The sequence below is a fragment of the Brassica rapa genome, chromosome A02, assembly GCF_000309985.2.
Source record: "Brassica rapa cultivar Chiifu-401-42 chromosome A02, CAAS_Brap_v3.01, whole genome shotgun sequence".
Taxonomy (NCBI): domain Eukaryota; kingdom Viridiplantae; phylum Streptophyta; class Magnoliopsida; order Brassicales; family Brassicaceae; genus Brassica; species Brassica rapa.
In genome coordinates this window covers 21,322,757-21,346,971 of record NC_024796.2, presented here as the reverse complement: position 1 = coordinate 21,346,971, position 24,215 = coordinate 21,322,757, and the positions used below count along the sequence as shown (strand labels likewise).

General features: G+C 27.8%; 1 protein-coding gene and 2 long non-coding RNA genes across 3 annotated transcripts; 2 read left to right on the top strand and 1 right to left on the bottom strand.

Annotated features, from left to right (window-relative positions):
- Positions 1 to 1,765: 1,765 nt before the first annotated feature.
- LOC103848442 lies at positions 1,766 to 3,284 on the bottom strand. The gene has a single exon (XM_009125344.3). It carries the CDS (start codon positions 2,860 to 2,862, stop codon positions 1,828 to 1,830), a length of 1,035 nt encoding a protein of 344 aa, XP_009123592.1. The 5' UTR covers positions 2,863 to 3,284; the 3' UTR covers positions 1,766 to 1,827.
- Positions 3,285 to 3,515: 231 nt separating this feature from the next.
- On the top strand, positions 3,516 to 8,602 carry LOC103848443. The gene is made up of 2 exons (XR_004454966.1): positions 3,516 to 5,939; positions 6,124 to 8,602. It is a non-coding gene; the product is annotated as an uncharacterized LOC103848443 (long non-coding RNA).
- Positions 8,603 to 12,094: 3,492 nt separating this feature from the next.
- Positions 12,095 to 23,113, top strand: LOC117131731. Its single transcript, XR_004454958.1, has 3 exons — positions 12,095 to 20,860; positions 20,949 to 20,991; positions 21,150 to 23,113. It is a non-coding gene; the product is annotated as an uncharacterized LOC117131731 (long non-coding RNA).
- The last annotated feature ends 1,102 nt before the right edge of the window (positions 23,114 to 24,215 follow it).

The following is a 24,215-nucleotide window of genomic DNA, read 5'->3' as shown; positions in this document are numbered from 1 at the left end:
AACCTAATTATAAACATTAAAATTTTTGTAAGCAATGTAATAAATATGATATCAACATGCGCAAGTTTACCGTTTGAATAATAAGGAAAGTTTTTAATATTTGTCTTAATTCTAAATCTTGTCCAAGGGTAAACTAAATCGATAAAATTTAATGATTTCAACTTGCGCAAGTAATCCATATTAGAAAAGTAAGTTATTAAAAACAAATTTTGTCAATAAGTTATTTGCATATTTAATGATTTCAACTTGCGCAAGTAATTCATATTAGAAAGGTAAGTTATTAAAAACAAACAATCTAGTTAGTAGGGGTGGACACTTTACCCGATATCCAAAGTGGCATCCAAACCCGATCAGAAAAACCCGAACGGAAATCCGAATCGAAGTAGCAAAATACCGGACGGGTATTGAATAAGCAGAGATTGGATACCCGAACCCGAACGGATAATACCCGAACCCCAATGGATATCCGAAGATAACCGAACATATGTATAATTAACCTTATATTTTTAGTTTACATCTCTCATTTTATATAAAATATTTATATTGATACTACACATACTCTAAGTTCATATGATATACATACAATTACGGAAAAAATGATTTGCTACTCACTTAAAATGCATGTCAAGTTTTTTATTTCAAAAATTAACAAAAAGTTACTTCCAATTTTTTTTAAAAAAATAACTAAATTAATGCCTTTTTAGTTTTAAAATGTTATGTCCAAATCTATTAACCATTCAATCTATTAAAAATAAAAAATAAGTTAACTGAAAGTTATATTTTTAAATATAAGAAACTTGAGAAATGAAAATTTTAATTTTTTTTTTCAAAATCTAAATATCCGAACCCGATCCGAAATAACCGAATCCGAACTAAAAATACTCGAACCTGATCCGAAGTACAAAAATACCCGAACGGGTTTTACACCTCTATACCGAAATATCCGAAAATCCGAAATACCCGATCCGAACCCGAACGGTATCCAAGGCTAAACTAAATCGATAATTATTATTCCCTAGCTATATATGGGCTTAACGAAATCGACAATAGTTTTGGGCTTGTCTACATAAGCGATTGATTAAAATAAATGAAAAGTAAAATTCAAAAAAATCGACCAATAAAATTATAACAATTTTTCTGAGAAGCTCTATATTAATGCTATGTCAGCAGAAATCACTAAAATGACTTCTCTTTTAATATATAAAGGGATTCCTGAGCAACACTTAAAAGAGCTTCGACCATTATAAGATCATAACAATAATAGCTTTGGTTTATATAAAACAAATTTTACCGTTGCATCTGTGTTTATATAGTTTTGAAATATAAAACAAACTTTTAATTTGGGTTTTCAGCATTATAGAAACATACTGCTAAACACCAACATAACACCTTTCTGGGTTTAAAAGTTATGTTAGCAATTACCAAATTACCATACTATATTATACATAGACGCTTGATAAATTTATGTATATCACACTGAACATTTTATAAAAATTCATACCTAAATATTTAGTTGCCCCCGCAATTTTTTTTATAACTTTTCTTTATTAATCTATATAATAATAATAATAACAATAATAATAATAATAATAATAATAATCATCATCATTTTGAAATTTGTACTACATATTTTTTTATATAGAAGCGTTAATAAAAATTTAATAAAATCTCTAGACTAATTTATACACATTAAACAATTTTAAGAATACGTTATTGATTCATAAGGAAAAGTATTATTCCAACTATTAAACGTGAACTCAAAAAATCATGGACAAATATCTAAATCATAAGTAAGAAAAATGTACATTAACCACCACTGATCAGTGATCAGATATTTTTGGCTGTTCCTAATCTGAGATACAGACAGGATAGTGTCAGACCGATAGCTACAATCTTTCCACTTAACAGACCAGTAAGAACAATCACGATCACAACAATCCCATTCATGCTATCTCCTTTTGATTCTATCAATGGTGGACACGACTTTTCTTCGTCTCTCGCAGACTCGATTATATCTGATTTATTCTTTGAAACCAAGCTCGAGACATCACTCAAACTCTCTTCTTCTTTGATCACAGTCGTTTTCTTCTTTTTCTTACTGTAACTCCTCAACTTCTTCATGATCTTCGATTTGAGTTTCGAACTTTTACTTGACGACTTCTCATCCTTTAACAAGAGCTCACGAACCCTTAAATCTTTCGAACTCGAGTTTTCTGTTACAGCTATAAGCTCTGTTTCATCCTTAGAATCATCAAAAGTTTCAACCTTTTCGCATAAAATAACGTTTTCGACGTGTGTTGAAGCGAGTGGCTTTTGTCTCGGTGCGTCGGTGTTGCAGTGCTTGAAACGTGTGACAACACGCGCTGCCACGAGCTCTGCTAAGAGAAGCGCGAAGGCGGTGAGAGTGATTCCAATGGTGAGCTTCTTCTTCGTGTTCAATGTGAGCACGACTACTATAAGTACCCTAAACGCCATCAACATAAACGCAACGTTTCCACCGCTGCAAACGCAACCGCTTTTGTGACTTGTGGGTTTATTCTTCTCTGCCGTTAATCCTCCGTCGACGAGATTAACGTTTTTGATCTTATTCCGAATGGATTTCCTCGCTACGGGCTTTTCTAGTCTTGCGTCTTTATTAACTGGCAAAGAAGCGTTTGGAGCGGTCTGAATCTGGCATTGGATGCGTTTAGTTTTAGAGGATGATTTCTTTAGGCGATCGCGGTTTTTAACGAAGAGGTCGATAAGAGAAGCTGGGAAGCCAGTTTGGACGACCAAAGAACCGCCGCGTTTAGGAGATTGTTGAAATTCCGACATGAATCTCGAGAGCCGACCAGATTTCGGTTTTTTCCATAGTCGATACATGGTTATGTATGGTAAGAGACTTTTAAGTTCTTCTTGAGTTTTCCTTCGAAGGCTTGTTGGACTTTGGGTTTTGGAAGAAGAGACTTATGAAATGTTGTTGACAGGTCGAAGTTATTATATACGTGGAGGTGGAGAGTGAAGGAGAAGGTTACTGCGTAGAAATTGAAGGTGAGAGATTGCTTTTTGAGTGAATTTAAAACACGAGATAAATGATGAGAAATTGGCGGAAAAAACGGAAAGAGAAAAATATAATAGAGAAAAAGGCTAGAATAACACTAAATCAAGTTTTTGTTTCCAAAGTAGCACTCAAGGTTTAAAGTCACAAAAATATGTTTCATTAAAGAGGTAAATATACATTTATACCCCTTGGGTTAATTAATCCAAACCTTAGGGTTTAGAGTTAAGGGGTGGGGTTTTGGAATTAGGGTTTAAAATTTTATAAAAAATAAATACTAAAATAAAAAATAAAAATTTTAAAAACAGTTTCAAAAAGTATTTTTAAATTATAAAAAGAAAATTTGAAAAAAAATTAAAAAAAATTAAAAAAAATATTTCAAGAAAATATTATAAAAATTTCGAATCTGAAAACATATAATCTGAAACTATAAAAAAAATTATTTTTTCATTTTTTTATTTTTATTTTATTTATTTTTATATATTTATGTTTATTTATTTAATTTTAAATCAATGGTATTAGGGATATTTTACTCTTTAATGAATGTCATTTTTGTGACTTTCTCCTTCTAGTACTATTTTTGAGACATAAACTTCAAAAGGTGCTATTATTGAGAATTGCCCAATATAATAAGTATCAAAAAGTTTTTAAACCGAGTTATTATTATGTTTTTTTAATTAGTTTGATTTTTCTGAGATGAAAAGATGTTTAAACTTTGAAAACTATTTAAAAATCGTAAAGGAGTTCGATAGATAACTCGGTTTACCTCCTAAGCTTATTTGAATCTCTAGCTAGCTATAACTTTGAAGCTATATTTTAGCTATACATAATTGGACTCCTACTATGCATTGAACCGTAATTGAAGACTACAACAATATAAAATTAATTACATTGATCTTGTAGAGCGAGATGAGTTCAAACAATAAGCAATTTTTGTGGGTTGCATTGTGCATGTAATTGTAAACTAGTTGTTTATAGTTTTTGCCAAATAAATACTAAATATTGCATGAAATCGCTGAATGTTTTCATATCCCATGCGGGTTAAAAATTAGTGTAAATAATCTATTAATCATATGAAATCTAGACATAATATCAAGTTGTAATATTATGTCTAGAATCCACTTTACATTGTCTATACTAGTAAGAGACATGGTGTGCATATAATATAATTGCTTCTTCTTTTGTTGTCTTTTTGCTCTTTTTTGTCCGGAAAATAAAATGTTTCCGTATGTTCTCCTAACCTGGTTCGTTGTATGTATACATAATGTTTTCTGGGTCCAAAAGCTTTTTTCCTTTAATAAATTTTCTCTACAACTTTGGGATATAATATAATATATACTAGAAAAAATATCAAGCAAAAAAAAGTTTGGGACATCAGCTTATATGCTTCAGATTACAAGGATCCTAGACTCCAGAGTCGGAACAGATCCTCAGATTTCCGGTACCTATTCAAAATGAAAATATTTAAAATTATTTGATATGTTTTTACAAATTTTACAAGTATTTTTGTTTTAAAAAGTCATAATTTTATAGTATAAAATTCATTCACATCTATCCTAACAAGATAAAATTCACATAATATTTTACAATTATTTTTCTTAAACTAAATTTTATATTCACTTTGTTATTTTACATTTCAAAATTTGTGTCATTATATCATAAATACACATATTTATAATCTACATATGATTTGGGGGGGGGGAGAGAAAAACTTGATTTTAAATACAAAACTATACCAAAACTTGAATCAAATGCAAAACTAATCTAAAAGCTTTGTGAAATTACAGTCAACTCCTTGTGACTAAAAAAACAGAACTTATTTTTACGAATATAGCCCTAAAAAGTCATCTGAGTCTTCTGAGATACTGTAAGTCGTCTGATGTAGTTGATTTTAAAAATAATTTTTAATTTTTAAAAACAAATATTTTGACAAGTGAAAAATTAAAATTATGTAATTATAAACAGTTTTAAGTAATATAAATTAAGATATAATAAAATTGAATAGTTTTCAACATAGATGAGTGAAAGTAGTTAATCATGATATTCTTTGGCTTATGGTTTGACAACATATGTTGTAATATTGTATGTATTCTTAGGGTTAGATTTTAGAAAGCTTAAATGTTTTTTTGAAAAATTAAAATTTTACCTATATGTGTTCATTTATGTGTATAGTAAACAATTTATAAGTTTAATTTAATTTTTATGAAGAGTTTAGTTAGTTAATTTAGTTTAGGGGTTATGTTTAGGGTCTTTACGACTAACATATAAGTCGTCTGGCGATTAGAAGACTTCTCTGAAAGTCTTCTAACTCCCACTAAAAATATTTTAGTTTTCCGCTAAAAATATTGAAGTCTTTTGGGCGACTTACAAGTTATTCGTCTCCATATATAAAGAAAAATTTACACATTCTCTCTCCTCCTCTCAAATGACTGCAACAAAACTGGTATATTCCTCATTCTAAAACTCTTCAACCTCTCTCTAATCTTTTTAACTTCTAAACACCAAACTTTATATCAATTTATTGTTTTTGTCTCATGTCTTTCTCACTAGTTTATCTTGTTTTGCAGGTTTTTCATCACATGGTTCTCATCTTCCACTCATTTAAAGGTAGATCTATTAGTTTTAGATATGTATTTTTGTGTGTTCTATAAAGGTAGATCTATATCTTATATTCCACTCTTTTTCTCTGTTTTTAAGCCATTTGAACGTTTTTGGATATGCAAGTTTTTCAGATATGAATTTGGATATGCAGGTTTTTCAGATCTGGAAGACTTCTGGGACGACTTACCTGTTAGTCGTCTAAAATATAATGCGCTAGAAGACTTCAAGGACGACTTACCTGGAAGTCTTCTGACGAAGTCTTCTCACATGTCTCCCTTTCATAACATATTTGAGCGTTTTGGTAAGTTTTTATATCTGATTTTTCTTCATTTGGTAATTTTATGTTACATAAAGTTCTTACTTTTTTCCCAAACTAAAACTCTCCAAACCCATTCTAATCTTTTTGACTTGAAAACACTAAATTTTATATGAATTTTTCATTTTTGTCTCATGTCTTTCTCACTAATCTAGTTTTTTTGTTGCAGGTTTTTAACTAAATGGTTCTCATCTTCCACTTGGATATGTACTTTATGTGTTCTATAAAAGTATATCTATATAATCTTCCACTCATTTTCTCTGTTTTTAAGTCATTTGAATATTTTTTGATATGCAGGTTTTTCAAATCTAGAACAGACTTAAGATTTATGGGAAGTCTTCTAAAATATAATGCGTTAGAAGACTATCTGAAAGTCTTCTAGTGCATTATATTTTAGAAGACTTTCGAGAAGACTTCCCATAAGTCTTCCAAAGTCTTCTAAAATATAATGTGCTACTTCTAACGGAGTCTTCTTCCATATCAAGTGGAGTCCAAGCTTATCTTTGTAAAGGATTGATCTATAATAGTTTTGTTTCTGGTCTGTTTTGTGATTTGCATGTGTACTCCTTTAGTTGTGATTTGTTTTGTAAAGTTGAAGAGATATTAATAAAAAATTTGGTAAATATGTTCATATTCCACAATATTCCACTCATAGCAAAACACATGACTGATTCATATAACAATAATGATATTTAAGTCATTGATACAACATATTAAGAATCATTTAACCATTCTACTCTCTCATAGCAAAAAATATCATTGATGCATATAACAATAATGATAAGTCATTGATACAAAATTTTAAGAAACTAAGTATTTTACCCACTCATAGCAATAATCATCATTGGTGCACACGTAAGAGATAGAAACAAAATTAGAAAGGATTGAGACTCTGCAGATATGCTTTCCGGACTTCAAGATCACCTATGTTCCACGAGCGCAAAATCAGATTTCACACTCTCTAGCTAGGACTGCCAGGTCTTTTCATAGGGAACTTTATTTTATTGTTTGTTCTATTCCGGTTTGGTTACCCAGACCACCTCAAGTTTGAGTAATAGAAAAGCCGTTTGTTGTAAAAAAAACTATGGAAACAAACAATAGTAACTAGTCAAAACATATCACAATTTTTACAAGTTTGTGTTGAATAACTTAGTCAAATTTAGTAAAACTAAGGCAGAAAATATGAGTTTTACATATCGTGAAGTTACTTAACTCTTAAAAATACAAGTTTTTCAAAAACTATAGTAGACGACTTCCACGGAAGTCTTCTCAGATCAGCTAGAAACTTTAATAAAAATGAATGTTGGTAACCTCATAAATATCACGAATTAAGTTATAAATTTTATTCAGTAGCTAAAATATTGATTAATAGACATGAATTAACAAGAAAATGTTAAAAATTATTTATAGTTTTAGAGAGGGTGAACGTGTTATTTCCCCATGCGAACTATCATATAGCATCAAATGTCCACCGAACTATTACCTCATGCTATATGCCCATGAATTAAACATTGCAAACGTATTTCTCCCCGAATTAAAAGTTAAAATCTTATTTCTCCCCAAACCGATAATTCAAAATTAATTATACATGAACTATGGGTTTAACCGGTTAACAATTTACCAAAGAATATTAACCAGTTAAAACAAACATAAATATAATTTTATGGTTTGTGATTTGTGATAGCACGACCCAGATCTGTGAGGGCTGGATTGTGGTTTGTGCCCTCTGGTCGTGCCTTGTTCTTCTGTCGTTGGAGGCATGCCGTATGAAGCTTTCTTTCTTTTAGCGGCGTTATGGCTATGAATATCCGGTGAGAAATAGAGACGTAGGTGCAGATTTCAGTTTCAGATTCAAATTCACCGGGGTCTTCTCTCACTTTGCAGCCTGTGTTGAGGATGCATGTGGAGTGTTTGAGTCAGTTTTATCCGGTGGAGTGGAAGTGAGAAGGTTGTGGGGTTAGATCGTGATCTTTCTAAATCCCTTCTCTGAACCGAAGAAGCTCTTATGTTTCGTAAGCCGTAACTTGTCTTACGCTTTTCTCCTTCTTCTCTTGTCTTTCGACCTGTTGCTTTCTCGTGTTATATTGTCGGTGGGGATGATGGAGCGATAGGTGTCTTGCTTATCCCTCTGTGTTTTATTTAGGTCAAGTTTCTTATACTTGCATGTTTCGGTTCAGTTTTACATATGACTGGCAGGCGGTGGTCTTAGTTGACGTGGCAGCTTCTCTAGCAGGTTTAACTCTGGCATTTTTTTTAATTTTTTTTTCTATCTAATTTTTTCGATTTAGGTTTGTCGATTTAAAGTCTAAACTAGATTTTAAAGTTTGAAATTTTACGTCTATATTAATCTAACTATATATTTGTGGTTTGGTAATTATGTTTTAAATTTATAAAATAATATATTTAAACATTTTCATAACAAATATCAATTTCATAGTAAGTATTATTATAATTTTAATTCTTAGTAATTTATGATCCTTTTTATCACACTTACACATGTCTTCTAACAATATATCTCAATAAAAAATAATATTTTTTTGACAAAATTTAATAAGGCACATTAAAAAGATAATTAAAAACAAAGTTATATATAAAATAGTAGAAATAAGAAGCCATTATATATCTACATGTATTTATATATTAGAAATGACGATATCTATACAATTTAAAATATATAAATAAATGGCCCCTCTATATACAGAGAAATAAATACCTATTGTTTGACAAAAAAAAATACTCACATATATATTTTTTACCATGTGATTTTTGCATTATACCCTACACAATTACTTGAGAAAAATGTGTTTAATGGTGGATTTTAAATTCATATTTATGTTAGTAAAAAAATAGCCAAGGCCCACGTTACGTTTTATTTGCAACCGTAGGCAACTTTTTGACTCTTTACTAAATAATTTAGATTTAGGAAAAAAAGAATTAATGGTTTAAAAGGGGAACTGCTGATTTGATGAATAATATGTGGCAAAAGTTATTTAAAAATCTAAATAAGGGAATGAAATATCAATGTAAATAACTTTAAAAGGTAATTAGAGATCGACCCGTGTGACTGCACGGGTGTTTATGTAATGATTTATGTATATCATATATTTAGTTATTGTATCGTGTTATATATATATTTATTAAATGTGTGTTGGAGCAGTTATGTAACTATATAAAAAATTGGATGTATATATATATATATATATATATATATATTAATATACTATGTTAGATCAAATTTATATTGACATTTCTTTCATATTTAACTGTATGATTGAAATGAATTATTAGTATATTATGCGTTTGGGTCAAACTAAAAATGAGTTACAACTATTCTAAAAATCCGACCCGCCTATTTTAACTAAAATCATGAGAATAAAGTTAATTTTATATTCAAAATATGAAGCTGATATTGTTGGAATATTCATTTTTATTAAAAAACATTGATGATAATATTCCAAAACATTTATAATAAGGAATGTTAAAACATAAGTGAATCACATCTAATATATATGCAAAATATTTTATTGGTAAGTTATAGTAATAAGCATTAATTTTGTTTATATATGGTAATGTATACGTATTATAAGACCAAAAGAGTGGAAGTTAACTTTTAAATTTTTCTTCATAGTTTATGTTGTTTTAATAGTTTGTTAATATTTGTTTTAATAGTTTGTTAATATAGATGTATTTTAAAGTTGATTTAATTACATTTAACTCAAATTTATTTAAGGAAAATACATTAATCTAACTGAAAAAGATGAACATTAAAATATAAAATTCAATTTAATTCTCAGTGGCATAAAAGTGTAATTAAATTTAAAAATTAAGAGATATTTTTAATGAGTAATTCTCTTTTAATAATATAGACGGCAGAATCATAGTAGGATTATGCTTTAATAGTATAGACTAAGTTTTCATCTGCGCTTTTAAAGTGCATGATTTGTCTCTTTTTAAAATTATAAACTTAAAAAATAAATATTTGTTAATTATAAGGTTATTTGTTTACTACAGTATTTGATAACTAATACTGTTACAATTTAAATAAATGGGCATAGTTCTACATGTTGATGAACCTTTTGAAATGTTTATTCTCAAGCTTGATCTCAAAATGTTGGCTACCGTTGTTATATTCTTCCCTATCATGTAGTTACTTAGTCATCAACAAATGAGAGCTCCTCACACTTGACGTAGCTCTCCTATTCTCCTCTCCCTCAACCTCGATCTCCACCTCAGATTTTTGTGAACATATATAAAAATATAGTTTAGATTCCCTTTATATTATTTGGGAAGCATGATTAATAATAAAACTAGGTAATAACCCGCGCCTTGCGCGGGATGTGATTATTAGTTTCGTTATTTTTAATAAAAATACATTAAATTTGTTTAATCTGGATATTGTTCGGTTTTAAGTTTTTTTTTTTGGTTTTTAATCTTCTAAAATATAACTATTATTTTAAATTAATATTTATTTTCGTTTATTCGGCTAAAATGTTTGATTTTTTTGATTTTTTCCGGTAAAAACAAAAAATTAATATTATTTATTTGTTTTCATGTTATGAATTTTAGATAGTCGTCATGTCGAACCAATAGTTTCATATTATATTTTTTAAACAGATAATAATTTAAGAAAAAAAAATTATTAAGAAAAATCATTTCACTACAATTTTGTCGGTAGTGAAAGAAACATTAAGAAAAAATATTCCAACTTTCAAAAAAATTAGATACTTCAGTTGTGGTAAATACTTAGTTACAATGTGCTCACATCAAGGTGCACATATATGTGTATGTTAAAAGTATATACAAATAGTTGACAAATATATAAAGATATTGTTAATTAATATTAAATGACTGTTTTGCTCAAAATAATAAATGAAAAGTAAAACTAAAATTAATTTAAAATAAAAAAGGTTTTGCCATTAGTCATTTTTCATATAAAGAAAATAAAATTGTATCTGTAAATAGGGGTGGGCACAAATCAAATATCTGGGTATTTGGAAGCATTCGTGTCGATTCGATCTTTAGCCACCTAGATATTCGGTGACTCGGATATCCGAAATATTTTGGAATTTTAAAGAATATCTGATTTGATCCGTAAATAAAATAAAATAAAATTTTAAAAATAATTGAAAATTTTAATAATAACATTTTATTACAAAAATAAAACATTATTTAAATTTTTTAAATTCTAGTACCTAGTATAATAAATTTAATTCATAAAAATATTGTAAAAGTGATATAAAGTATAATATATATAACATATATATATATATATAATTCTTTACATATATGTATATAAATCCATATAACAGATCGAATTAGATATATGTTCCTAAATGGTATTTGTGATTTGCTTCTTTTTTGGATATTATATTTTAGTATTTGATTTGTTTCGTAGAGTTACGGATATCCATATTTTTTTGGTTCAAATCAAAACGGATAATGAATATTTTACTCAATTTTATCCATAAACAATAAAATAATATATATATATATAGTTTGGATTTTGATTCGTTATTTATTTTTATTTGAACCAAAAAATTAAGAGTTTTATTGCAACTATGTATGTGAGTTTTATATTAAAAAAAACGCAAAGTACATAGTGTGAACACATTTATAAATATAGTGTGAACGCGTTAACATATTTATTATCAAATCATTGTGAGGCTGCCACGTGTCTATTATAGTGTGAATGCATTTATTACAATGCTTCTATTTTAATATATAAGGGATTACCCCCATGTGTGGTTAACAAACATATTGTTAGTCGTTTGATATCCCCCTATATATTAAAAGAGAAGTCACTTTAGTGATTTCTGGTGACGTGTCGTTCATAAGTGAAGTTTCAAGAAAATTGTTATAATTTGATTGGTCGATGATTTTTAATTTTTATTTATTTAATTTTGATCTAAAATTTAAGGTAAGTCTAAAATCATTTAACATCACTTGCCATATAATCTATAGAATAACAATTTATGGAAACTGATTCTCGAAATTATAGAAAGATTAATAATGTTTTATTTATTACTTTTAATATTTATAAACTATAAAATATAATGAACGAAATTTTATATAAGATAATTATAATTGTTTTATACTCTACTTGATGAATTGTATTCGAATATAATTATATAATAATTATTTTAAATATTAAAAAATTCAAACATGTTTATTAATATTATTTTTAAATTATTTATCGTTGTTTAAAGAATAAATTTATGATAATTTTAAAATAATTTACAGAATGTTATAAATTATTAATAAAATTAAATTTACTTTATATTGAATATTTGTTTATTGTTAAATATTTTTTAGAATTTCTTTTTGATTTATTTTTTCCATCGACACTACTAAAAAGGAAAGCCCTCTAAATACTTACCTTATTTTGTAATTTCGATATATCATTTAATTCATCGATCCCACTATAATAGGAAAGTACCATTGAATACTAATTGCAAGGGAAAACATAATTTAATGACCAATTAACATCACTTTCCAAATGACTTACATAATATTATTAATAACTATTTATGGTAACAAATTGTCGAAAGTATGGTATATAAATCCATTTTATTAATTCAAATAAATATTTTGGATTCCAAATGACTTACATAATATTATTAATAACTATTTATGGTAACTAATTGTCGAAAGTATGGTATATAAAGTCATTTTATCAATTCAAGTAAATATTTTGGTTTATTATTTTATGTAGTCTATAGATATATTAGAATATAAAGTCATTTTATCAAATCAAATAATTTATTTTAATTCATCGATCCTCTATAAAAGAAAAGTAACATTGAATACTGATTGAAAAGGAAAAAATAATTTAATCCCTCTATTAACATTACTTGCGCAACAATATTAGTTAATACATGTAATAATTAGTTTCCTTATTACAAATGGAAAGAATTCTCTTGATTTTGTTGATTGATTTTTTAGAATTTCTTTTTCGATTTATTTTAATCATCGACACTACTAAAAATGAAATCACTTTAATACTTAACTTTTGCGTTTTCTCGATTCAAAGAACATCTTTTTGCGATCATTTCTCTGTTTAATTCATTAAATACTCACTAAATATTTTAGATGTTAGAGAAACGAAATTAATTGACAAGATATTTTCTCTCCTAAAATCATGCATTTAAAACTTAATATTTATGGTGAGACTTGTCAACCAAAATTCTGGTGCAATCTATTCACGAGATGTTTTCCTTTAGCTTTATTAACAAGATATTCCAAAAATAATATTACCTTATAAGTATAAGATTTATTGAGAATTTATTAAAGAATATTCTACTTCTTAGCTTATCATGCAAGCTAAATCAATGAGAAACGTCTACCAATTTACTATAAATAAGACATTCACAGTAGAAGAAACGAAATAATTGAACTTTGTATTTTGAACTTTTAATGTTAATAATGTTCTGAACTTTTTTTTCTTCTTATTTTAGAACATTAAGCTTTTATATTTCATGAGAGCTGATTTTTCTTTTGGTTTATATGGAGATACCCTATTATGACGATTTCTCCACTGAAGCTATATATGATTTGATTGTACACCTCTTTGATATATCATTTCGATAACATCTTTGTTCCTCAATCTGGTAAAAAAATTTTACTCAATTTGATAACATCTCTCAGCTAAATCATTTCAATAGCATCTTTTTGTGCTGCGAATATTTTTCTTTTTTTGATTTGTAGATTTATATTATTGTTTAGAATTATAAGCTTATATATACACATATTTGTTTTTTGGTTTGCTGATTGTGATTTTGTTTTATATTTTTTCAGAGATGATTTGAGAGAAATGGTCATATTTCAGACCTCTAAGAGTTCACCATTCTGATCCTGCAAAAGATGTGCACTTAGAATGGTATTTTCTCTACTGTACATCAAAATTGGATAATCAATTATATTTTTAAAATATCTATAGTAGGATGGTATTTTCTCTACTGAAATAATATCTTATTTCCTAATCTCATGCTTTAATATTTAAACTTTAAGGACAAGATTTGTTAATTAAATCATTAGTGTAAACTACTCCCGAGATATTCTCCTTTTTATATTTAAAATGTAATTTTAGTAACAATATATTCCATAAATAATCCTAACTTATAGGTAGATACATTTTTAAAATTAATTTGAGAACATTCTATTACATAGCTTATTGTGAAAGCTAAATATTTTAGTAAAGTCTAGCATTTTACTTATATTTTGTGTTTTCTCGATTCAAATAACATCTTTTTGAGATCATTTCTCTGTTTAATTCATTAAATACTCACTAAATATTTTAGATGTCAGAGAAACGAAATTAATTGACAAGATATTTTCTCTCCTAAAATCATGCATTTAAAACTTAATATTTATGGTGAGACTTGTCAACCAAAATTCTGGTGCAATCTATTCACGAGATGTTCTCATTTAGCTTTATTAACAAGATATTCCAAAAATAATATTACCTTATAAGTATAAGATTTATTGAAAATTTATTAAAAAATATTCTACTTCTTAGCTTATCATGTTTTTATCAAAAGAAAACGTCAGTAGATCAAATTAATTTTTACATGTTCTTTCAGGCTTGAGTTTATCAGAAGATCAAATTAAGAGTTTATCTTTGGCGGAGATTGAATCAATCATGCGTTTGAACGGAAGCTCATTTACATTGTTTAAGTTTTGAAACGTGTTATCAATAGTATACTCTTCTATTGGTTAAGATGTGGCTTTTGTTAGATTTTCTATTAATTAATTTTTTTTGTTTTACTTTTGTGGAATTCACGATATTGTAATGTTGTAAATCAATAATAAAGACATTTTTATCACTATTAATAGGTGAGAGAGAGAGGGAGGGGGAGAGAGGGAGGGAGAGGGAGGGACGGGGAGAGAGAGAGAGGGAGGGAGAGGGAGGGAGAGAGAGGGAAAGAGAGAGAGAGAGATTAGTGTTTACGGTATATCCAAAAGTTTTGAGTTTATTGTTTATGATTTATCCGGTAAAGCCAAAGGGTTAGAGTATACTCAAGGGTTTAAGGTTTACCAAGAGTTTAGAGTTTAAAAATTAATGAATGTAATTTGTATATTTTACAATAAAAAATAAAAACTAACAGCAAAGTAGATTGCATTATATCTTGAATTAAATAATGTTAAGAAGATTTATAGTTTTCAACCACAAATAATGAATCATAACTATGTGATTATTATACCTATAATATATATTATGAATATACATGTCATTGTATGTAAAAATTAACTAACCATGTAAAATTAAACTAATGATAATATTAATATCCGCATATGCGATAAAATATCCGCATATGCGATAAAATATCCGCATATGCGATAAAATATCCGCATATGCGATACAATATCCGCAGTCACTCCATAGAGAGCTGGATATTTAATCGCCGAGTTAATTGTTTTGATAAGCTGACAGAGTCTGATTCGAAAATCACCGACTGCAATTCATATCTTCTCTCTGCTCAACCAATTTCTAACATTATTTATTCCATATTTATTACATATTTTGAACTTTTTATTCCATATTTTGAATTTTTTATGTCCTTAATTACATTCTTAAATGGTTAAAGAGGGTTTCAATGGGAATGTAGTGATAATATAAAATATGTTACCTCTGAAACTATACACTATTTATTCCAGATTTTGAAAATAAAATATCTTCTTAAACATACAAATTATTTTGGAACGTTGCAATTATACGTACACACAATAAATACCTCTTGATACTGAAGTTACTTTGTTCCATCTCGTCCATGTAAAATATTGAGTACCAACATTTTTTTGTACCTGATGCTTTCTCCCATGGGCGGTGGTATTATGATATAAAATTCGTTACTTATAAAACTATGTACTACTTAGTTAATAATTTGAATATGTTTATGTCCGCACAGGGTGCGGGCCGGCCACCTAGTAGTCAATGAAACCAAAAAAAATTACGTGAAGATCCGAAGTTTTGTTTATTGGCAATGTTAATTTTCTTTTTTTATGTTTGTTTGTCCAAAAAATTCATGTCATAGAAAAGTTAACCTAAAATTAAGAGGACTTTCTTATATTGCATTATATTTTCATGCATATTAGAGCTTGATCTGTGCACCCGTACGGGTGTTTAGTTTTACTTTTTATAAACAAATATTAATATAAATTTTAAAAATTTATCTATATTAAATAATTGTTTAAGATGACATTTCAAAAACATAATAATTTTATAGTTTATATTGAATAATTATATTTTATTTTTGAGCTGTCGATTTTATCACTCATTTTTAGAATTTTACCCGAACATCCGCATGAATGTATTTTCATTTTTTACGGATCAGAATTTTATACTCTTCAACACTTATATTGTGTTATTTTATATAAAAGTATGCATAAAATAATATATTTACATTTAAATATATTTATATTAATATATCATATAAATGATTCTTTGTATGTGATTTCTTAGTTATTACTAATGAATCATGAAATTATAACTATATATCCTTAAAACATATTGTGTTATAAATTTAGTAAATAAATACTTAAATTGATTTAGGTGGCTTTATAGTTGTTTTATCATTTTTATTAATTAACTATTAATAATATTATATTAATAAATCTACATTGTTTATACTTATTCCAATTATATTGGAATATCAAGGATAAAAGATGATGAAGAAATAATTTTATATCATTGTTAAATGGTAGATGATTTCATTTATAGACAATATTTATTAGCTAGCTAGATTATAGGAAGTGTTTTGGACCCTAATTAATTGATTAGCTAGCGAGATTGATTTTTTATATTACTATTGTTTTTTTTTAGTTGAAGCTCAAATTATGAATTATATTAATTAAACAGATAAAGACATATAATCTTAAAAGGTATGTTAATTAATAACTCTAGTGGCATGCCATTGTAAATAAGTTGGAAAACTTAGGGATATTTTATATTTGTACTTATTTTTTAATAGAGTAGATTCATGTTAATTTGTAAAACTATTATACAAGACTTTTTATTATTTGAACCGCAAAAATATAAAATGTTTGTATTAATGTTTTTTATACAACTTATGTACATATAATTTATTTTGCTTAAAATATCATTGGTTTTACTTGATATGTCACAACAATCCTTTGAGACTGGACAATATAATTTGTTTCATGATATATGTCGTATAAAGGGGATATAATCGTTTCGGTTTGAATATGTCCCACAAAATTGAGACTGATTCTCCAACTTCATTCAAATAGAAAGTTCATATAAAACCTCAGTCAATCCCTTAATTTAAGCACCTTGATTTTGTATATATATATATATATATTTATTTATTTATTTATTTATTTTTATGTTTTTTGAAAAATCACCTTGACTTTGTAATTAGGAAATCATCATAAATGGTGATGGACAAATTATGAGTCAGTTTGAAAATTTTGAATGGTTAAGTTTATGGTCAAATATCATGGTTAATATATTGTTTCCTATTTTGTTTACCTTTCATATAATACTTTCCAAAATTTAAATTTGGAAAGGAACATTCAAAAAATTTTATGATTGAACTATGGCGAGAATATATTCATTTCACTAAAATAAAACACGCATAAACCTCATATCCTGTGACTATATATATATATCATACTAAGCTAAGAGCTTAGGCATCACAACGAACATTGTGTGTTAAACCGCTTAGCTGAAACAGCTCGATATATTACTGTTAGTTTAATTATTTTCGTTTAACCCGGATGGTCTAGTTCATCTAAAAGCCCGTCATGTTGCTTTTTATTGCTCTGTATATCAAACGTTACAACATTGTGTAATATGCATTATTTGTTACTATGACTTATTACCTTTTTAATATTTACTAACTAAAATTTCCAAACTTTTTAATCAATTCATCCCGCGCAAGGCGTGCACCACCTAATCTGAAACTACAATATTCCAAAAAATAATAATCTACAAATCTAATATATTAAAAGAGGAGTACAAATTTAAATTACCCTTTAGTTTTGCAAGTTATTTACACTTCCATGTCACTAAGATATTAACTAAACCTACATTTAAGGATATTTTGTCTTTTACGGTTTAATTAATGCATTTGTTAAATTAATATATTTTAAATTAAAAAAACTTTACAACATTAAAACTTTACAACCCTAAACCCTATTATTCCTCAATCCCTCAATTAATATACACATCTTACTGAATCACGCAAGGTTCCATTTCTCACCTGTTAGCTTATACAAATCGATTTTCTATCCTTTATACACAAACTAAATCTCAATATACATTAAATCTACAATATTTATACGTTTAGTTTTGTATTAATTCATACAAACAATACAAATACATGTATCATATATATATATCCTACTATATAAAAAGAGCTAAATCCTAGCTTCCTAAGCCTTGCCACATGAACAAAATAATCAGAACCAACCATTATGCCATGTCATTCCGGACTGGACTTTAAAAAAAAAAAAACCAACCATTAAAATATGCGAAGAGTCACGGTTTAACCTGGTTCAACTCCAGTTACATCATAATAAAACAATGCATGCATTGATTGTTGATTATTAGTCTTCTAGCTACCACATCTTTGCCATCCTAAATCAAAATCAATTTTTACAACTTTAACTTGCCCCATACTTAATATTCTTATAGCTGGTGAACAATTTAATTTAGGAAATCGTTATATTTCATGTCAAAAATGCATACTGTATTCATTGAAAATTAAATAACATATATTCTACCATTAGGATCAAGAACTCTAATCTGAAGACTATATATTCATCCCCTCTCACTCTGAAAAAACCACCACCGCCAACTGTTCAAGATTTTGTGTAAGTCAATATTTGAAAGTCACAATTTTGTCAATTTTTTGGCATAAGTGATATGTTTAAGAGTTGGATAGTTAAGTCCGTATGCGGTTGGGGACGTGGAGTTTGGCTCACCTTCCACTGTTTATTTTCAATTGTTTTAATAATAGATTCATATTGATAATCTGTGCGAATAAACGTATAAGATTTTAGTTGGTAAAGATTAAACATAGACCGACAATCTTCCGTCTTTAGCTATTGGTCTCCGCCAAAAAAATTTGATTTAATATAATAGTTCCTGCCTGCTAAGCTACTACAATTGTAGTTCACGTCTATCGGTCATGTAAAATATTTAGTTTTTTTTGGCTTTATAAGATATTAGTTTGTAATTAATCTCATGGTTCGATTTTATCCATTGAAACCTTTTTCACTATGTTTTATTATCAAACCATTTCACTTTGCCTAAGATTTAAATATTCTTTCCTTTGTTTAAGGATTGATTGTTCCTCAATACCATGGTCAAACCAACCGCCAAAGATCTTCCGCTTATGGGAGGTATTTTGAATTTACAAGTGCATTTTTGAATCAAAAACATTATTAGTATTGATATATTAATTTAATACTTTAATCCAAATCTTTAATAAAACAAATATAAAATACAAATTATGTTTTATATATATATATATATATTTATATTTTTGACTATTTACATCTTATTAAATTTGAAGTGCACAAAAAAAAAGAAAAGTTACATCTTATCTGATAAGATTCCAAATATATAAATACAATGCTACGTTTTGATTTTTGTTTATTGCTACGAAACATTTTAAAAACTTGGGAAAAGGTAAAAATACAGACGACATGACCGACCACTCCTTTTCTCCTGGTTTGCAAGAATCTAATTGAGTTGCTTAATATTTGTTCCAAATTAATATATAGTCCCATCAGAACCATAAATTAATAATCTATCTCTATATAATTTTATATAAGTACTAAATAAAGATATTTTTGTTCATTTTATAGTTACAAAACTCTAATAAAACAAATATAAACATTATTAGTAAAATATGTTTTTTATTTAAAAATACAAATTATGAAAAAAACCACAATTAGTTCTTAATAAAAAAATCATGCTCCCAACTGTATCAACAGATTCGTCATTCACCCCTAGAAGACACATATAGGAATAATTAAATACTTTGGCAAAAAAAAAACATTTTTGTGATGAAGATTCTTAGATGATGATCGTTTTCTATACAAACATGCGGCACCTCTACACCATTGTTTTAATCCCAGGAAAACACGTAGAAATCCATTAACACAAATATTAACATACTTTAATTAAATATGTAATCCGCGCGGAGCGCGGACACCGGCTCTAGTATATATAAAAGGAGCTATTTTTAGAGCTTCTAAGGGGTGCCACTAAATATTCCAGACCAATCGTTTTGCCATGTCGGTTTTTAGCTTATGGGCCTCAAATAATCCAAACCCATCAAGATAACCAATCAATTTGCAAAGGTTTTTGGCTTGGCTACATCTGATTAAATGTTCGAACCAATAAAAATAGCCAGCTGTCTAGACTAACCTAAAACATCTTCATTTCTTCAATTTTCGTTGCCGAAACCAAGCTCTCAACCTCTCGCCTTTTCCCATTCTTTCCCCATCTTCGTCACTTTTCAGATTCTCATTTCAGTTGTAACTTTAGCTATAACTACATTCCTCACATCAAAGACATATTTTTCACAAATCACTTCAACTTCCCCTCTCAAACTCTATATATATATGCCGATGTAGTCATCCTAAACCCTGTCAAATCTTAAGCAACAATGGCTTCCTCTCAAGTATCTTTCTTATTTCTTTCCCGGATCTTCAGAAAGATCTCGACATCACCAAATTTGAGAGGAATATGACGCACCCATAAGTTTCCTTGGATTCTATATGCTTCATTATTTGTTTTTAACTTCTATTCCTAGATTTAAAGCCTCAAGATTTTAATCGTTGGTAAGTTTTAGTGAAAGTTTTGTCTTGCTTTTACTACAGTTGGTAATTGTTGTAAATGATGAGGATATAGAGAATGCATGCTCTTTGTAATGGTATGTGTTTCGTCCCAGTTAATTTAATATATGACTCGAGCTTATTATAATTTCCTGACTTTTGTTTGTGCTTTGTGATCTTCCCCAGGTTCATCGTGGTCAAGATAAAGACGAGACATGACTGGAAACAGGTGAGCTTTTCAGTACGCATCTTTAAAATCTGGGAAGCGTATTCGCTACAACCACACTAACACTATGATGGGAGTTTTGATGTATTGTTATCTTTTTGCGCTGATCTCTGTTATACCTTACAATAGTTCTTTTTCGTATTTCTTCTGCGTGATTTCAGCTCCAGACGCCATGACTGGCTCGAGTTCAAGCTTCAAGACACTGCCACAATTAGCCAAACCACCAAGTTGTTCAGGTTTCTGCTTCTTCTTTCTGTTATTTCCGACTGCATAACTAATCTGCATTAATATACTGCATATCGGCTATGCATTACTAAACCCTCACTGGTGTTAGTTCAAGTTATTCAGAGTTCCTTGAAATTACCGAGGCTAGCAAACATATTCAACCAGCATGCCAGAGACGAAGCTGGTGAAGACATGGCTACTAATCAGCCCGCAATCAGAAAAGTAATTGGAGGCACATGATAAGTACATAGTCTATGTAAGTGTCTCGAGAACCAAACCATCTTTCACAAGTCCTTGGGAGAGGCATTTAAGATTTTCAGAAATAAAGCAGTCGTTGGAAGCGCTTTAAGTGCTGAATCGCTCGCAACATTAGGAGCTGAGTGATCAAGCTATTAATAAGGTGGTCGATTTTTTCTTATATAAGTGATGCTAAGGATCGTTTTGCAGAGTTTTCCAGGAAACTGGCACGCAGGGGTCTTACTAAACTGCAGTAACTGATATGGCTGAGATCGAGACTTAGCTTAGGTGTGAAGCAAGAGGATTATTGCGTCTTACAATATAACAACTTATGTTTTGCGGGTTTTTATAAAAGAGATAACTTAAGTGGTAGAGGGTAAACAGATGAGCAGAAAAGAAAAGTACATAAAAAAAATCATTGCTATGTATAACAAATTGCTATGTATAACAAAACCATTTGTTCAGTAAATCAACTTATGAGTTTTTTTGGGATTGTATACTCCTGGTCAGTTCCTTAAAATAGTTGTATTATAAATGTATAACTGTAGTTTTAGCGCAAGCAATTTGTATTATTCCTACACTTCTATTTTTGTTTATGTTTGTGACTGTGTTTCAAAAAGAAAAAAAAATTATGTTTGTGACTATCGTAAGTTATCAGCTGCTTTAAAACTCACACAGAGAAAACAGATACAAAGAAAATTGGAGACAGTGGTTTAATCTAAAACTTTTTCGCTGGTCAACTTTCATACATCTCTCATAATACGATGACAAAGTTGCAAATTTTAGACCATTATAGAATCCAAAATCGCAAAGTAAAATCATATTGATAACATAAGCCAAACATATATAAAAGTGAAAATAAAATAAAATTCATATATGTTTTATGGTTACTAATTTTATAAACAATATAAAATTTTTATTTTGTTTTAAAACCAATTACTTCAGCCCTACCATATATGTTATTAGTAGGTTCAGAAGAGCAACATTAGTCAAATTAGACCACTTAGATCAAATATGAAAACACTAGAAAATACAAAAGACCAACCATTCAACCAGATAAAACAATATATATATATAGGAAAACACATTCTGTCTTTTATGCTCTATTATTTTACTCTTTAGACATTTCCCAGTTTATTAGTTTTAAATTATGTAGAACTATTAAAAATACATGTAAAATATGATTGAATAAAATTTATAAAATCCAATCCGTACGTAGTGCGGACACAGAACCTAGTAATATTAAGAACTATAAAATTTAATGATAATCAGTATACGCAAATCGATTTTTTCAAAATCATAATGTTAACTTAAGGACCAGTCAGGTTTAAATTTCAAAAATTAATGTATAAATTTCTAACCAAAAAATGATACCTACTTAATTGTGATATTAGATCCTATTATATTTCTATATTAATTTGTATAATTAATGAGGAATATTTATTATCTATACTATACTAAAAGGCAAATATAAGCCATGGAGAGGGATAGAAAAATCAACCAATCAGAGAACCCGAAATTGCCACGTCATTTCATTTATTTTTTCGTAAAAAATGAAAAACAATGCTAAGGAAAGGATCGAACCTGGGTTATTATGACATTAACATAGGACAGTTACCACTAAGCCATTGAAACTTTCTTGAACACATATACAAGAATCACTAAGTATGTAATCACAAACTCTTATGTATAATTACAATAATATGAATTCAACTTTCAAGACTCCGATACTTTGTTTTATAAAAAAAAATAAGTAAGTGACTAAGCTAATATATTCTTTGAAAGTGTGAGAACATTAAAAAATATGAAAAATCATAGATTTTTGTTTTCGTGACAAAGTTAAGAATTTTGTAAAAGTAAGTTTAACATATAAATTTCCGTGACAAATATGAAAAAGCATAGATTTTTGTACAATTTTGAAAAAATAACTCAAAACATAGTTCTCTAATGTCTTAATAAAATATTATTTAAGAGTGCAATAATTAAATATATCAATTCAATAAATTTTGTAATTTATAGACAAAACAATAACACAACAAATTGTGAAACATTTGTTTAACCTATCGATTTCTTTTCATGAGAATCCAACTGAACAAGATAAAAAAACAATTAGATTTACAAATATTTAATTACCATTTTATTCAATTTTGATTAATTTTAAATTGTAATAATGTATCTTTTTGAAGTTACAAAACATAATGTTCTTTTTTTATTACACTAGCATTATATATAGATTCTATATACACAAATAAATATAATATAACAACATAAGATTGCTTTCTCCGATTCATATGAAAACTTTTTAAGTTATCCACCAAAGCAAATTAATTAAATCAATCAAATTGTTAGAATACAACAAATTAATATATAATTTTATTTTAAATTAAATTATTTTAAGTTGTATTTGCATTAAAAACAAAATAATAAATAAGTAAAAATGATTTGATGGTAATTTTTATGACATATATATATATATATATATATCAATTCAATGAAAGAAATAGAAGCTTAATATGGAAAAAATCTTAAATACAAAAACCTTTAAAAATTGACAAAAAAAACTAACAAAAATTAAAATATGATATCACTTGAAAGCTTCTTAGACAATATTAATAAAATATTTTAGCGATAATTAGACAAATTTGATTTTTTTTGCCACCAAAATTTTATTATTAATTAGCATCAATTATTTCAAAATGTTTAAGAAAGGATGGACAAAAAAAATAGGTTGGACATAAATGATATATGAACTATGAATAGTACTT

Excerpts from the sequence above, each read along its gene's own strand:
- LOC103848442 (XM_009125344.3), bottom strand. The coding sequence starts at position 2,862 with ATGTATCGACTATGGAAAAAACCGAAATCTGGTCGGCTCTCGAGATTC.